This window comes from Haliotis cracherodii, unplaced genomic scaffold (genome assembly GCF_022045235.1).
Source record: "Haliotis cracherodii isolate W230 unplaced genomic scaffold, xgHalCrac1.p SCAF_4, whole genome shotgun sequence".
In the NCBI taxonomy this organism is placed as follows: Eukaryota; Metazoa; Mollusca; class Gastropoda; order Lepetellida; family Haliotidae; genus Haliotis; species Haliotis cracherodii.
This window is the reverse complement of record NW_027266297.1, coordinates 51,160,027-51,176,628: the sequence shown is the minus strand read 5'-3', so window position 1 is coordinate 51,176,628 and position 16,602 is coordinate 51,160,027. Positions and strand designations below refer to the sequence as shown.

The 16,602-nt window shown below is 41.2% G+C and overlaps 1 protein-coding gene across 2 annotated transcripts in view; it reads right to left on the bottom strand.

Annotated features, from left to right (window-relative positions):
- The window catches only part of LOC139479012 (serine-rich adhesin for platelets-like), a 134,725-nt gene that overhangs the window by 54,657 nt on the left and 63,466 nt on the right, over positions 1-16,602 (bottom strand). Inside the window, exon 4 of one of the 2 annotated variants that reach the window (XM_071261742.1) lies at positions 609-697. In XM_071261742.1, the coding sequence (XP_071117843.1) occupies positions 609-697 (89 nt within the window). The remainder of the gene's footprint in view (positions 1-608; positions 698-16,602) is intronic. The other variant, XM_071261743.1, reaches the window with a different exon arrangement.

Below are 16,602 nucleotides of genomic sequence, written 5' to 3'. Positions count from 1 at the left end.
TCCAGGGTTACCTGCTTCTCAGTGGGAACCTTGTCTTTCCTGACTTTTCAGCTGCGGAATCGTGAAAATAGCTTATGTTGCCACATATATTGGACCGTCGGTGGTAGGTTACATTTGGGCCGGCAGTGGTAGTTGCTACAATGGTTTAACTAATTGGGACAGGCAGCGGTAGTCGCTTTGGCCGGCTATCTAGGGCCGGGCAGCGGTAGCTGACTTAGGCCAGCAGCAGTAGCTGCTTTTGGCAGCATGGTAGTTTCCAAGCAATGGTAGTGTTTAATTATGCAACCGTGGGGGCAGAGTAGTGGTAGCTGCTATTTGCAGTTGGGGACGCTAACGCTAGTACCTGCACACCCTCGGCCATTTAATCCAATCTCATCTCATGAGATGGTGGCCCATGCTTCTCCTTTGGCATATCACATGATAAAGGAATATCTATGTTAGGCCCCTCTACTAACTACACCTATTCCAAATTTCAATACATCTTGAATAAAGATGAATATAAACCTTCTCTATATAGTCCTGTTATCAGGTTATACTTTCTGTACAGACCTGTAGACAGTCATGACTAGGACACAAACCAAAATATTTAACAATCCACTTTCACTCACCTTTATCAACGTCAGATTTCAACTTGGTGGTGTGATCTGCCTCTTCACTTTCAGACACTCTATCATGGCTCTTGCTGAAAGACATGAAGCTGCAAGGATATAGTTAACACGTGCAAAAGAGTCAATTTAAGAGATAAACAATGAGTGGGAGTTGTTTATTGTATGATAAACAATGACCACAAGTTGTTTATTTCTTGTACGAGACATCAACATTATATATATCAACTTTAAAGGGGCACTGATCTAAAGCAATTCCCCGGGACTGGTTGTTGCCTTTGTTATTGTTTTTTCCCGTGATTACCCGGATGATAGAGCAGAAACCTAGACTAGTTGTGCTGTCCTGTGCTGCGCAATTCGTAAGCGCATTTGTCACTTTTATTGATAGTGTAAGGGCGTATGGTCACATTGATCGACAAAATGAAATACAGTTTGGGAAATAATAAGGAAATGTAGGTATCTTTGTGGGTAGCATCGGTAATGGTGCCGAAATTTTGATAAGTCACTTGCTTGGTAATTGTGCGATTTCCGTTAACATTATAGGCCCTTTTGATCGTCTTAATCAATTTTAGTCAATCTGTTAAAGAAATGGATAGATTTTTCAGTAAAAATGACTGAAATATTTACACATTTTATAAATTACCTGAGAGAATCACATTTTACAAACTGACTGTAATATATGAGTGAGTGAGTGAGTGAGTTAATGCTTTACGTCACATTGGCAATATTTCAGCCATAGACTGTTATATATACACGCTTACAAAGGAAAAGACTTGTGAAAACAACGCATATCGCGCATCGAAGAATTTCCCAACCAAGACGTAGAGGAACAAGAATGAATCTGTCCAATGCTACAACAAATGAAGGAAAATGCAAATATCATAATTACAACCTACCAAATTTATGTGTATAATTTTAGGCAGCTTCCTTGTTTGAGGAATGCATCCGTGAATATCCACACAAAGGAACAATATCCCATACGTCTGCAGCTGTACAAAGAAACTTATTCGATGTCACGTGTCTCTATAACAATCAACTATTTTAAAATATATATATCGTTTCGGGATATTATAACCCATGTTCATTTCTCAACTGATCACTTAGATGGTTTCAGGTGTTTCACATAGGTGTCAAATCTCAAAGGTCAGCTGAGAAAGCCTACGTGACAACTATTTTCATAACGTCCACGGTTCCTAAAAACTCCACTGAGTTAGATAACAATAAGCAATCAATCAACGTATTATCGGTTAACCCTTTGAACAAAGTATGTTGTTTTTACATTGGCACTTCACGCCATGATATGAGTGTATTCCCTTTGTTTTAGGAAACCTAGACATGTAAACACTCACTTTTGACATATCCACTGTGCAAGATAACAGTGATTAATCAATCAACGTATTTTCTGTTAATCCCTTGATGACTAGGAACAATCCGTTGATTTACCAAAAATGTAAATAATTACCAAAAAAGTCTCTTGCTGGACTACCACGTGCATATTACATAACACACATTTCACCTCACTTCAAACCTGTATTTAGATAATAATTACCCCAGACACAATAAATGCCAAATGGGAACCTTTGTCCGGTATTCTGAGTATTGCTACCACTAATTATACCTGTAATAAATTCATTAACTGTGCATCAAGTGAATGACGACAAATACACAAGTGTAGGGTTATACCAGAAAACGTGGATGACCATAAGTGAGTAGTAATCGTATTATCGACGCAATTCAAAATCCGAAAATGCTTTCACTGCATGGATACTTTTTTATTAATAAACTATAACAATCAGGGGTATTTCAAAATAAGGACATCCGATGACCTCCGCCATTCTTTTTGTGTTTGTTAAGGCTGAAGAAATTAATTAAATTGCACAGTCAACCAATCAGTGTTCAAAAATGAGTGAATTTAGCTGTCCTTGCAGACGGTAGCCCAGTCTCTTGTCACGCTCAGTTGCCTTGTGTTTCATCCGGGTACTCACAGGGAAAAAACAATAACAAAGGCAACAACCAGTTCCGGAGAATTGCTTTAGATCAGTGCCCCTTTAAGGATGATGATAAAATGTACAAGCTTTAAAAATATTTACCCGTATTTTAATAATGATGACTCCCTCAATAGAAGTCCATATAATGCACAGGGGGATACTTCACATATTGTCTCACAATCCTCATGTCGATTGCCTGCACCTTTTCTCCCAAAACCAATTGTCATATCTCTCGCACTCTTTTGCGTATATCTACAATGCCCAGCTACATCTACCAGAAACAACTCACCAGACACCTCCCTCTAAAAAATAACGTTGTCCAATTTACGGCATCAAGTTGCGAGCACATGTTGGGATCTCTAGAAATGACGTCATGATAGAACAATGCTTTATTGTGAAATACACCACACTTTGGTCTTCATTGGTCTTTGCGATTTATTGTGTAGCTTTCTTATATATCCTGGGGGCATGGGTGGCCCTGTCGTATAAGGCGCTGCGATTCGCTGTGCAGAGTTCTGTCCCTTGGGCACACCAGAAACCTGTGATTGTGGGTTCGAATCCTGGTTCGCCCCGATTATGTTTCAAGGTTTTTCAGCACCATACCTGTACTCACGGGTTTCACAGAAGTGATAAACGTCTGAGACTTGCATCACTTGGGGCTTTCCTCCCCCATTAAGCTGACATGCTGCGATATAACTGGAATACTGTTAAAAGTGGTGTTAACTCTAACTCACTCACTCTTATTTTTCCTCTTATAGTACCTCTTGCCTACTTATCTAATACTTAGAGATCTCATGGCGATGTCAAAATATCTCTTATTTCATATTAAAAATATGTACTGAAGGCCAACAAACCTATTCTACTACAGAGGCAGCTTGTAAGGAAATGTGTTGAATTAACAACCAAATACTGGTATTAACTATATATTAAGGATACAATGTAATCAGTTCTATGTGCAGGGATGTTTGTTCCTTATATCATATTAGATCATGCACAAGAGCAAACAACAATAAGCAAAAGAAATAACAGTGTTCTGTTGTGTAACATATGTTTATGAAGGTGCCAATAATTGGGCATCCAAATAAACATTATGTTCTGGAACCTCATAACATGAGCAATGTCATGGAAGCTCGCACATTGGAGTTTTGTCATTAGGAAAGATTTACAATTTGAAATGCAATTATGTTCTGGATAATCTTAAATCATCAGAATCAGCTAGACATGATAAGATTATAGATGACTTTTGGAAAATATTGTAGTGATCTTTTTTGCCTTTTAGGGTTGGGGGAAGAGTATATCTTGTCCATCCAATCATAGTGGTATTACAGTCCTGAGCATTTTCAGTAAAAGTATATTTCAGTTTTGAATTACAGATCTTAATTAAGGGCAGTTTTAGAACAAGAGTCATCAGAATATGACGAATACCCCAGTTCCCCACAAATTCAACAGAACAAATCATCAGACTGTTACTTTAAATCCAACTTGATGAGAGGATTTATATCTAAACTGTCTGTCCTTATATATCTTATCTGAATGTCCTTTGTATTTCCATGTCAGGTACACACCACTATGAGTCAAAATCAAACTTGTTGCCATGGAAACGGAAAAAAATATATAAATTCTACAAATTCCTTAATAGCAAAAGGCACCAGTTGACAACCTGGTATTTGTGTGTGCACAGTTTCAAGTGTACCTATTAGTTTTAGAGATAGGGTTGGGACAATCACACCTTTATGAAAAGAGACAAAGTCAAACTTTGACAGATTGATGGACAGACAGATGAGGTGTCGACTCTGTCTCCCGCATTATATGCCAGGGGGATAACAAAAGTAGTGTCACCTGATAAGGTAGGTTGATTTAAATAAATTAATTTATGATAGTGTTTAATCATGTATAATAAATTATTTTCAGGAATGCCTAATTGTAATGTGGGAGTATGACAGGAGTGTGTTTTGAGTCTTAACTCATCTATTTCTGCTACTGTTTGCAGATGATGAGATTCTTATCTCTGATGCTGTTATAGGTCTACAAAGGTGATTATTTGTTTTACAATACTTTGGAGAATACCAGTTATGTGTCAACATGGATAAAACCAAAATTGTTGCTTTTAAAAATGAGAAATTCTTTCAAGAAGTGATAAGTTGTATTTTGAAGACAATCTTATTGAATGTGTTGCTTCTTATTTGCGGGCTTAGTATTCTTATCATGGAATTAACACCTCATGAGTGGCTGACTGCAACTGAAAAAGGCATGATATGATATTATCAAAATTAAGACCCCTTTCCATATGATGTTTTGTTCAGAGTATTTGATAGTTAGTTGAGTCTGAATGCTGCTTTGGACAGTATTCCAGTTATAAGACAGCATGTCAGTGTTGCAGGCCTGAAGTGATTCAGGTCTCCCCACTTTGGTTAAACCCATGAGCTTGGGTATGGTACAAACAAACATAGAAACATGAATACCTCCAATCTCTCTCCGACCACTTAAATTAATGTGCAATCAGCCCAGGCATGCAGGCTACTAACTCTGGTAATTTACAAAAAAGAATTCTTCAACTTATAGAGCAATCAGCGCCTGGCTCTACCACTGCAAACCAATTGGAAAGGTTTGGTGGGGAAATGGGAGCGACTGCTTCCTGATGTAATAGATGTAGTATTCTTAGAATTATACACAATGATAACTATGTTTGATAACTCCTTTAAATACGGGGGCACGGGTGGCCCAGTCGTCTAAGGCGCCGCAATTCGCTGTGCAGAGTTGCGTCCCTTGGGCACGCCAGAAACCTATGATCCCGGTTCACCCCGATTATGTTTCAAGGTTTGTCAGCACCACACCTGTGCTCGTGGATTTCACCGAAGTGGTAAACGTCTGAGACCAGCATCACTTCGGGCTTTCCTCCCACATTAAGCTGACACGCCGTGATATAACTGGAATACTGTTAAAAGCGGCGTAAAACCCAACTCACTCACTCACTCCTTTAAATACCCTACCAGAATACACTGAAGGACCGGTGGGATATGGCACACTGTATTCCAAGATACTTTGAATACTTTGATATTTGGCAGCTTCATGACATCACTTCCGGTCCCATGATGTCACCTCTGGTTCTTGCAATTTAACTTCCAGTTGTGATTACATCACTTCTGTTTCTGTGAGTGATCTCCATCAGGTTGCATTGACGCTACTTCCAGTAACCTGACGCCACTTCCTTCGATGACATCACTTCCTGTTATTTTGATGTTACATTCTATGTCTAATCTGTTGTTATACTCCCGTAGAAACATCAATCACCTCGAGATATTAATACGAAAACCAGTGTTAATCAGGTAGCCTAGTGGTCAAAGCGTTCGCTCGGCACGCCAAAGACCCAGGTTCAATTCCCAACATGGGTACAATGTGTGAAGCCCATTTCTGGTGTCCCCCGTGATATTGCTGGAATATTGCTAAAAGCAGCGTAAAACAATACTAACTCACTCGTTTGTTAACCTAGATCTGTCCCATCAAAGGCAGAGATGGTCAACTTACCTTGTTAGGCGTCAAATGCTGGATTTCTCTGACCTACTTTTTCACCTGTTATTTCCCCAAAATACTTTTAAATATGGTACTTGTTGTTATCCTGTCTAGCCCTCGGCATTAAGGGGATAAAACAAGTACTGGTCAGTTTGGAGTCAGTATACTGTGTCTGAGTGGGGTATTCATGTTTAAGTGGGGCATGGTTTCTCAATGGGCTAGCACTAGAAAATCGCCATATGAATGCAAAAATCTTGAATGTTAAACCCCATTTCACCTCACCTTTCCCAGGAGAATATGGGTGAATGGTTACTGTCATTCCAGCAGAGTGATCCTACTCTAATCTGGTGCATGAGTGAGTGAGGAGAAGTCAATGGCAGTAAGGTCAGCCACTTCAGCCACTGTTACTATAAAAAGCAAAAAGGCAGTCTTCAGTTGCCTTAAGCATAGGCTCATATCATGTTTCCATAAGAGCAGACAGATAAACAGACAAATTCCACTTGGGGAAGCACGAGGCACTTTGACATCTTCCAGTTGAAATGACTTCTATTTAGATGATGCTGATGGTCCACCCATCATACTGTGGGACCAGTGCCATCGGGTGTCATGGATGTCAGAAGAGGAAGGTCCCTAAGACTTGAGGCAGCCTTGGAGAAACCGAAGCCTCCGTTTTTGCCATGATAGTTTCAAGGCATGTACGTGGAGACTTTCAAATGGAATACGTCCGATCGTGGCTGACAGAGCAGATCACAATGTAGTGGGAGCTGGAGTGGTGCTGCCATGAAGACGGGATATAGTCTTAGAAACTAAGACCTGTTTGGCAAAGCTGGAGCTATGAGGAGGACGACACAATGCGACACTTTCCTCAGGACTTGTTCCAGCAGAGTCCAAGGGGGAAATGGGTAAGCAAACATCCCTTCTCAACTTGTTGACAGGGCATCCATGTTGAGAGCCTATTGGTATGGTACTGGACTGACATATATACAGAGAGCTTTTGGCTGAGACGCATCGCAAACAAGTTCATAAAAGGGAGTGTCCCAGGTCTTCATTATCGTTGCTTTGTCCGTAGCCACCAGTACTGACAATTGATACAACCTGACTGCCCGATGATCAGAATTGTTATCTGTGTGAATACCAATTGGGTTATCAATATGCCGAATTGGAGCATGAGAAACTTGTATCTCTTCCTACTGACAGTGAAACAGAGATACCGTCTGCAAACGGAATGTATAGGGACATGGAGAGATGCATCCTGAAAATCAAAGTAGACTGATCAGTTCCCTGTCCTGAGATTTCTGATGGATTCCATCTGGAACATGAAAGTCTTTGCTCAGGAGCTTCAGGTCAATGATCATATGCATCTTTTACCTGTCCTTTTTCAGCATCAGGAATACCAGAGAATAAAAACCTCTGCTGGTATTTGACAGCCACCAACTTGGTCCCTTTCAGATGGAAACAAACAAGCCGTGGGTTTGGATACAAGTGACCGACACTGGTGGAAGTGTAACTTGTATCCCCTATGAACAACCTCAAGTATCAAATGGTCGTATGTAATAAGCTGTCATTTGCTTGTGTATGATCGTGGACATCCCCCGACAGGTCCCAGGTTTTGTCTGAGGTTGAAATCCAGAAGACAATAATCAATATCCAGATACAAAGCCAAGTTGATGTGATTTGTTGATAGTGAGTGAGTGAGTGAGTGAGTGTGGTTTTATGCCGCTTTTAGCAATATTCCAGCAATATCACGGCGGGGGACACCACAAATGGACTTCACACATTGTACCTATGTTGGGAATTGAACCCGGGTCTTTGGCGTGATGATCGAAAGCTTTAACAACTAGGCTACCCGACCACCCCGATTTGTAGATAGTAGTGTTGCCCCTTGTAAGTCAGAATGGCATCCTCTCCCGTGTCTAGGGATGGGCCCCCTTCCCCAAACAAAGTGATCTTGGGTAGTCGCATTATGGTCGTCTGAGGGGAGAGGACATGTCAAATAAGGTTGGGCACAAAAAGAATCTCATCACAAAGAAATATGTCGGCATTAAGACTCCTGAGAGTGATGAGGCATGTCAGCAGGGTGCTAGTATGCTGATGCCGCAAGACTGACAGTTTTGTCTTGTCGAACATCGTCAATGATCTGGTGCAACTGATAGTTAAAGAGCACTGGGGCCATGAAAGGTTGGGATAACACTGACTTCTAGACAGGCTTAAATATCCTTGATTGAACTTGAGCCAGCAGGTGGAATATCTGCATAAGTTGGAGCTGGCTGGACATCCAATCTTGTTCTGACAGGAGATCCTCCAGCATCCGTAGGAGGCTCTCCAAGGCAGAGTGAGCAAAGCCAACTTGATCAAGTGATCCTAGCTACTCTACAAAACATCAGCTTATTTAAGACAATGTCAGATGAACAGACAGACAAACCTCATTATTATGGCCATATGGCCAAAAGTACAATTAATGCTAACTTATAATATGATGTGCATATATCATTTCGCCAAACATAGCTTACAACGAGGCTGCCAGTGATGCGGCTTGGCCAGCCAATCAGAATGCAAGATACACAGATTCCCTATCCTTCCATGTGGATGGAATAGACGCACACGTCAAACAGGTGTAAGAAAATATCTGGCGTGGTGAGTTCGTCGATCTAGGCATCATCCTACCAAACACTGAGGAAAGCCTCGAGGATGGTACTATAACCATGGCGTAAGATCACCTTTAAACCAATAAAGCAGGAACCAAAGCGTCTGTCCCTGGCAAGACTTCAGCTCCCACAATTTCATCATATATATGTTAGAAGGCACTCCGAGGTACCCACAACCCAGGGGTTACTGTCCTACATGGAAACCATTAGGACAGAAGTGCTTTGATTCAGGGGGTGGGGTGGGGTGTGGTGTCTCGTTGACCTTCGACCAACAATTCTCCTCATGCCACTTGGAGATGTGGCTGAAGTACATGGTCACACAGCTGGTACGAGTCAGGCAGACCAGGTGCAATGACACAGGGGAACATCGCCAGTAATGCATGCTGGGATTTAAATAGATTTGGTTGTAGCAGGCCCAACTGTAAGTACATGCACAAATGTGGTGCCAGACATTCCAAACGTGTCTAGGACTTGCTTTTGAGGGAATGGGGTCCAACAAACCCCATACAAGCCCAACCAAACTTTCCCTGTATCAGGTTGTAAACTTTATTGCTTATCTGTCAGTCACTCACCACTCCCCTAACACAGTCAAGACTTACATTGAGGCGCTGTCTTCACAGCACAAATTCCACAGGCTCACCAGTTGCACAAACCATTTCCTGGTGGGCAAGCTATTAACAGGCTTACACAAATCAGCGGGCCAACCAGACAGCAGAAAACCCGTCACGGCAGATCTGCTACGGGTAGTAACCAACAACCTACCACACGTATGCTCGTCAGCATATGAGGCCAGACTGTTCAAGGCAGTCTACTGCACAGCCTTCTTGGGTTTCTTTTGGGTAAGTTAGCTGGTCATAACTGGACCCTCCAAACCAGGTTGCTCCATCCACAATCTAAGTTTCTCTGACAACCCCCAATAGCTGTCAATCCATCTCCCACACTCAAAGACTGATCAGTTACAATGTTATGTATACTAGGTAATCCCCTATGTCCCGTAGTTGCCAACAAGCACTGTCTGGAGGCGCCCCCCCCCTGGCCCGCAACATGCATTTGTTTATTTTGACCATTCCCCCGTTACTAGGTACCAATTCCAGGCATTCCTTAAAAAGGCCTAAGCACACAGCAATATAAACACTGCTTGCTATTCTTCTCATTCCTTCCGCATTGGGGCAGCCACATCAGCAGCCATGAAAGGGGTGCCTGAACATCTCATACAACAATATGGCAGGTGGAAGTCAGATTGTTACAATGCTTACATATGCTTACCAACAAATTTAATGCTACACAGGTAATTTAAATATTCTATTCAAGGTACTTACTACAAGTGGACTCAGCAACGTGGCCAGAGCCAGGAAGACCACCAGTCCCGACCAACCGAGGATGCTATGGCTGGCACGAGGGGGAATGAGGTGGAAGGAGCTGAACACCATCCTTGATGCAAAGGTCAAGGTGACACAGTGCAGCCCCAGAGCCTTCATCATTCACCTGGCCTCATACCACAGTTACCCTCCCTAAGTTTTACCATGAACCGGAAGGAAAATAGGAGAATATAGTGCCCTGTTCAAATGGGCTGTTCGGCCTGTGCCAATTTTTTGGGAGTGACTTGTGATAGCTTAAATGAAAGATTAGACATTGTAGTATGTTGCCAATTTTTTGTTTACCACAATCTGTGAAGGTATTGATTCAAGCTTCCCATGACTTGACCCCAAGTTGAAAGCCTCTGGGTGTTTCAGCTCAAAACTTCCGGTGAGTACTGTTGACAGTGGTTACTGCGAAAGGTAGCTGGTAAATGCAGGCCGATACTTTGCGTTTTAAGTGACAATTGGCAGGTCGGTCAGAATGCAACAGGAGAACAGCCTACGACCGATGATAATTATGGTGGGCTGTCATGTCACTGCAGAGAGAAAAATTAATTGTGGTCTGAGGCCACCTGGGCTCCAATGACCTGTGCTCTGTCAAGGGCAGCCATTTCTACCTTGACAAGGTGGCTTCAGTCCTGAGGACCATCATATCCTCATATGCCCAGGCGCTACTGGCACGATGCCAGGGATCCAATCGAGGGGATGCGGAAGAATATTAACTGCAGGCTAGCCAACCCCTCAAAGAGCTCGGCAACAATGCCAAATCCCCAGATCCTGACATTAGACAAGACATGGTACGCCTGGGAGGGTGCCTATCTCAACGACAAAGGACTGTGTGTATTTACGGACATTTACTGCATGCCCTGGCACTTGTTTTACACCAGTAGAAGGATGTTATCTCCAATTAAGTAGCACTTTCAACACTTCCAGGTCTATATTTATCGATGGATCCAAAGATGGTGACACAGTAGCTAGCACCACTGTCATTGGATCCAGAACCATATCATCCAGATTACCAAATGACAGTTCAATTTTACAGCAAAATCACAGGCAAAATCAACACATCAAATATACAAATTAAAAACTTCACATTTCTAAAAGTAATCCCATATATGATACACATTGGACAAATGTATAAGAGAAGGTAATTTTTAATCATTAATGTCCAAAGAAGGATTCTAATTAACGGTAGTAACCATAATTTGTTCCAAGCACCTACGGTATTCGGTAATAACATCAACAGTTTAAATCATAAGTTCCAAGCACGAGAATCTGATGGCACACAAGTTCAGTAGCGTGTATGGCCACCGTGTGCGTTGACAACTGCCACACAACGCCTCCGCATGGACCTTGTGATGCTTGTGATGCTTGTGAACACATGATTGGGAAGACGACGCCATTGTTGCTGCAAAATGGTGCCAAGATCTTGCAAATTCTGTGGTTGGTTCTGGAGAGTGCACAGACTTCTGCCAAGAGCATCCCAGACGTGTTCAATGGGATTGAGGTCGGGAGACCTTGACGGCCAGTCCATGATGTTGATTCCCGCATTCTGAAGAAAATTCCTTGTCAAAATTGCTGTGTGGTGTCTGGCATTGTCGTGTTGGAAGATCAAACTGGGTCCATGTGCTGCCATAAAAGGCAGAAGTTCTGGTGCCAGTACCTGTTCGCAGTAAGCAGCAGCGTTGAGGTTGCCACGGATGACAAGAAGCCTGGAACGTGCATTGCCACAGAAAGCACACCATGACACTTCCGCCTTGAAATCTGTCAACTTCCTGTACACAACACTAGGCGTAACGTTCATGACGGCGCCTCCACACCCTTGCCCTAGCATCAGCAAATTGAAGATTAAATCAGGATTCATCACTGAAGACGACTTGATTCCAATTCCTCTGAGTCCATCGTAAGTGTCGCTGTGCCCACAATTGACGTTGACGTCTGTGTAATTGAGTCAGAATCGGCCTGCAGTATGGCCGTCGTGCTTGAAGGTGAGCAGTTCTCAGACGGTTTCGAACAGTTTGCACACTCAGTCTACCCCTAAACAGTTCATTTCTGGTTGATGTAGCCGTCAAAAATCGGTTACTGAGGTGACGTAAGACAATCTGACGATCCTCTGCATGTGACATCACATGTGGTCGACCTGGCCTAGAGCAATCAGTGGTGGTACCCGTTCGCTGTAGACATGTCTGTAAATCATAAACAGTCCGTCGACTACAACCCATCGTCCTTGCGACTTCAGCTACGGACGTTCCCGTCTGCAACATGCCGATGGCACGTTCACGTTGCACATTTGAAAGGCGCGACATGACAAATGGCATGTAAAGACTTTTGTTTTCTTGTGTTTTTCTTTTTTTGATAATGACTGCTAACAAGTATGGCTGAAAACATGTGCGGTGTTATGGCAACGTGACCAGTTGCACGTGAAAAAACACTTTTGTCAGTATAGTGCTGTGCACATGATTTTGATCGATTCACCTGCACAAAAACGGGTGTTATCTGGAGACAATACGTGGCCATTACTGTTCAAATACAGAATAAATTTTAGTATTGTGAAGCTTTTAATTTGGTTCAGTATATATTAATACTCAGTCAAAACATAAGCAGTTCATCATATTTTCTGATTCCCTTTCCTGATTCCTGATTCCCTTTCCTATCTTCAGGGCATTAAGAATATTTCATCTGAATATCCACTGTGACGCAAAATTATAGAATTATATAACGATCTTGTGACTGGCCAGTACGACATCATCTTTTGTTGGTTACCCTGGCACGTTGGAATCATTGGTAACACAATAGCCGATGCTGCTGCAAAAGCAGCACACAACAAATCTGTGACAGCACTTCTTATCCAATACAGTGATTATAAACCTATAATTAGATGTTACATCAACAATCTGATGCAAAAGAAGTGGGATACTCAAGCAGATATTAACAAATTACATGAAATAAAACCAACTATTGGCTTCACCTACTTGGGTTGTCATTCCAGAATTCAAGAGGTCATTTTATGACGATGTCGTATTGGCCATTCAAGATATACACATGAATATTTATTAAAAGGTGATGATCCTCTATTCTGTATCCCTTGTAATGAATGAATCACGGTCAAGCATGTCCTGCTTGAGTGTATTGATTTTCCATCACAAGGGATCAATATTTCAAAGTTTCATCACTCAAGGATCTTTTTAACATAAGCTCTCATTTAATTTTTGGATTTTTAAAAGAAATTGAATTAATTGATAAGTTTGATGTAGAAAGTTACATATTTTATTAAATTGGTGGTATATGATTATGAACTGAGATTATTAGTGGTTGTACTCTTGATGGGGGTTGAAGCAGCATAAAATTGTCCCCCTAAGAGGTTATGTAAGCCCACTTCATTCAAAGAGTTTTATGTATACCAGGTTTTTAATCGTAGAATATTTGTTTGTTTTAATCTTTGGCTAAACTTCACCATAATCACCAGTAACTAAAAGGGATGGTGTAAATCCTGCTGGGGTCCATGCAGGTAGCAAAGGTACTGTATGTCCCCATGGTCCCTAGTATGGTGTTATACCTTCAGTGACTGGTGATATATAGCCCAATTTTACATTGTATTGTTATGTAGGTCAAGTTTTATGGTCATTTACTGGTTTTAGACCTACATCTGTGATAATCTAGTTCTTTTACTGTCCTTTGTCGACAGGTTTTTCTTCTAAATTGTTGTATTGTATGATTTGATACAGTCACTATATGGCTGAAATATTGCCGATGTGACTTTAGATATTAACTAACTCACTCACTGTAAATTTAGAATACTATCTGCAAATATTGCAACATCATCCACAAATAATAAAATTGATGATGCCTGTACAACTTCGTCTACAAAAATTCCACCACAGTCAGTGGTCGAGATATCGTTCTCAAGTGCATCAATGTACAAGATAAAGAGGAGTGGTGATAGTATACATCCCTGTCTTACACCTGCACTTGTATTGAATACATCAGTCATAGTGTTTTTACTACATCTTACAGCTGCTTTTACATTTCCATATATACTTCTTAGTAGTGTACTTATCTTACCATGTCTCAAGAATATGGTTACAAGAAATGCTTATTGAAGGGTAATAACAGAGAACAGGTTTCCTTCACAGTGTCTGTTGGGATCCTGTCATGTCCCTGTGATTTTCCAGTTTTCAAACGCTGTAAGGCATCTATTATTTCACGGTCTGATATTTTCCCACTGACCAGTCACCACAGTCTTTGGCAGAATGATTTTCTTGAAAATCTGCGACATCTTTATCAAATGAGTGATTTGGTTTTACTTGCGGATTTAAAAGTTCTCTGAAGTAGACACACAAATCATCAGTAGTGATGGATGAAGATCCCAACTGACGTCTATAGCAATATTTCTTAATTGTTTTCCAAAATAATTTACAATCTTTACTATTTACAGCTCTTACAACTTCTTCAGAGACAGACATGTCACAATCAACCTTTTTTCTTTAACAGGTTTCTTTAAAACATTTTTTTGGCATTTAAATACTTAGTGCAATGTTCACTATCATTCGTGAACCTGTCTAGAAGGTCATATTTGGTACATTTCAGTGTCTCACGTTCAGTCTACCCCTAAACAGTTCATACCACTGTGGCTGGTGTTGGTGTAATTTGTTTACATGACGTCGTGCTTCATGGTGCCCCATAAAGGATATAAAGCTATTTTTAAATAGGTCTTGTAACATCTCCACAGCAGAGTCTAAATTTGTGTTTAATCTATTATCAAATAATGTTGAAAAATGATCAATGCAACTATTCATAAAGTTCACAAACTCACCCCCACGTGCTTGGTTGCACCTAAATCTATCTATGTTACGAGATGTGCATGCAGCACAAGCGCCCGTGGGGTGTACTTGTTCACGTAATAAATCATGTGATGAGGCTAAGGGAAGATGATCAGATTCTGTTCTAGTTACTATCTTAAAGTTTTTAAAGCATTCATACACAGAAGAGGAGACAATACAATAATCTACAATACTATTACCTTGATGGCCAATAAACATACAATCCCCCTCTACGTCTTATCCTGATATACCATTTAGTACATGCATGTTCATGTTTACACACAGATCGAGTAACTGTTTACCTTAGGTATTAATAATACTGCCTTTGGACTTTCTGGGAATAGCAAAGTCACCATATTTATAGTTTAACTTATCAACTGGGAGATAATCGACAGAGAGTCATCTTCTAGGAAACCTTGTTCTGCTCCTATACAAGCATTCATAACACCAAAAATAGTTACTACAGTACCTGGATATTCATTACACAGTGTATACAGTTTTGTCATTAAGAATGAGTGAGTGAGTGAGTACGGTTTTACGCTGCTTTTAGCATTATTCCAGCAATATCACGACGGTGGACACCAGAAATGGGCTTCACACATTGTACCCTTGTCGGGATTTGTCACTAAGAGTTCTATCCTAGTCTTGCATATTAGCTGCTACCGTTGTTGCATCAGTCACATATACAAACCCCAGTATAATGGGAGGCCTGGGCAGTACGGTTGTAAGGAAGAAAACATAATCTGTCCATTCACTGTGTAGTCGGGTGAACAACTGGTTGATAGACTTCCATACATATACTCCTCACATCTCTCACACTGTGTGTAATCTGGAGAGACACGGAACTTTCCATGTCGCTGCAGTGTTTTTCTGGATGACTCATACTCCTTTTCTTTTTCTTTGTAAAAGGAGAACTCTACGATAATCAGACATGGAGTCCGCTTAGTAGGTAATCTATGTGCTCTGTCAATATGTATCTCCGCCACCAATTCTTCAGGCATTTTCAGCTCATTTTCCATAAAAGTTCTCACTTTCTTCTCAATTTCATTCCAGCTTTCCCTTCTACCGTCGTCCTCTATTCCAAAGAGGACTAAGTTTTTCCTACGTGATTGGGATTCTAGTTGTTCGAGTCTGTTCATTAGCATGTCATTTTCTTCTTCAAGTTTATCGACAACTGACCACATGTTATCCTGTTCCGATTTCAGTGCGTTTAGAGTTTTTTCAAAGTTGTCAAACTTACTGTGCAAAGACCTCAGGTCTCTCTGTATATTGTGCAGCATTACACCAACTTGTAGAGCGTCTTCATCTTCATGCTGCGTGTCCTGTTGTGTGTCTCTGTCAACCTGGACTCCTGACGTGGGGAGAGATAGTCGACTCTGTCGTGTGTGTCGGGTCCCCAGATTTCGCTCAACATTTCCACTCAAGAGTAGCAAAACTCCAATTATCAGCAACATCTGGAGCTGGCGTGAACATAAACCACCACATATCTTGAATCCATGCTGTAGTTCAGTTCCTGACCCTACAGGCTGGTTATGTAAGCCTATTCAGGCTTTGATTTGATGAAGCTATTCAAATTGTTCAACAACTGGGAAAGGGAGGATTACCAGCAAAATTCAACATTAAGTCGGCTTTAGAATTATAACAGTCCATCCATCTGATTTCAAGCTACTAGACAT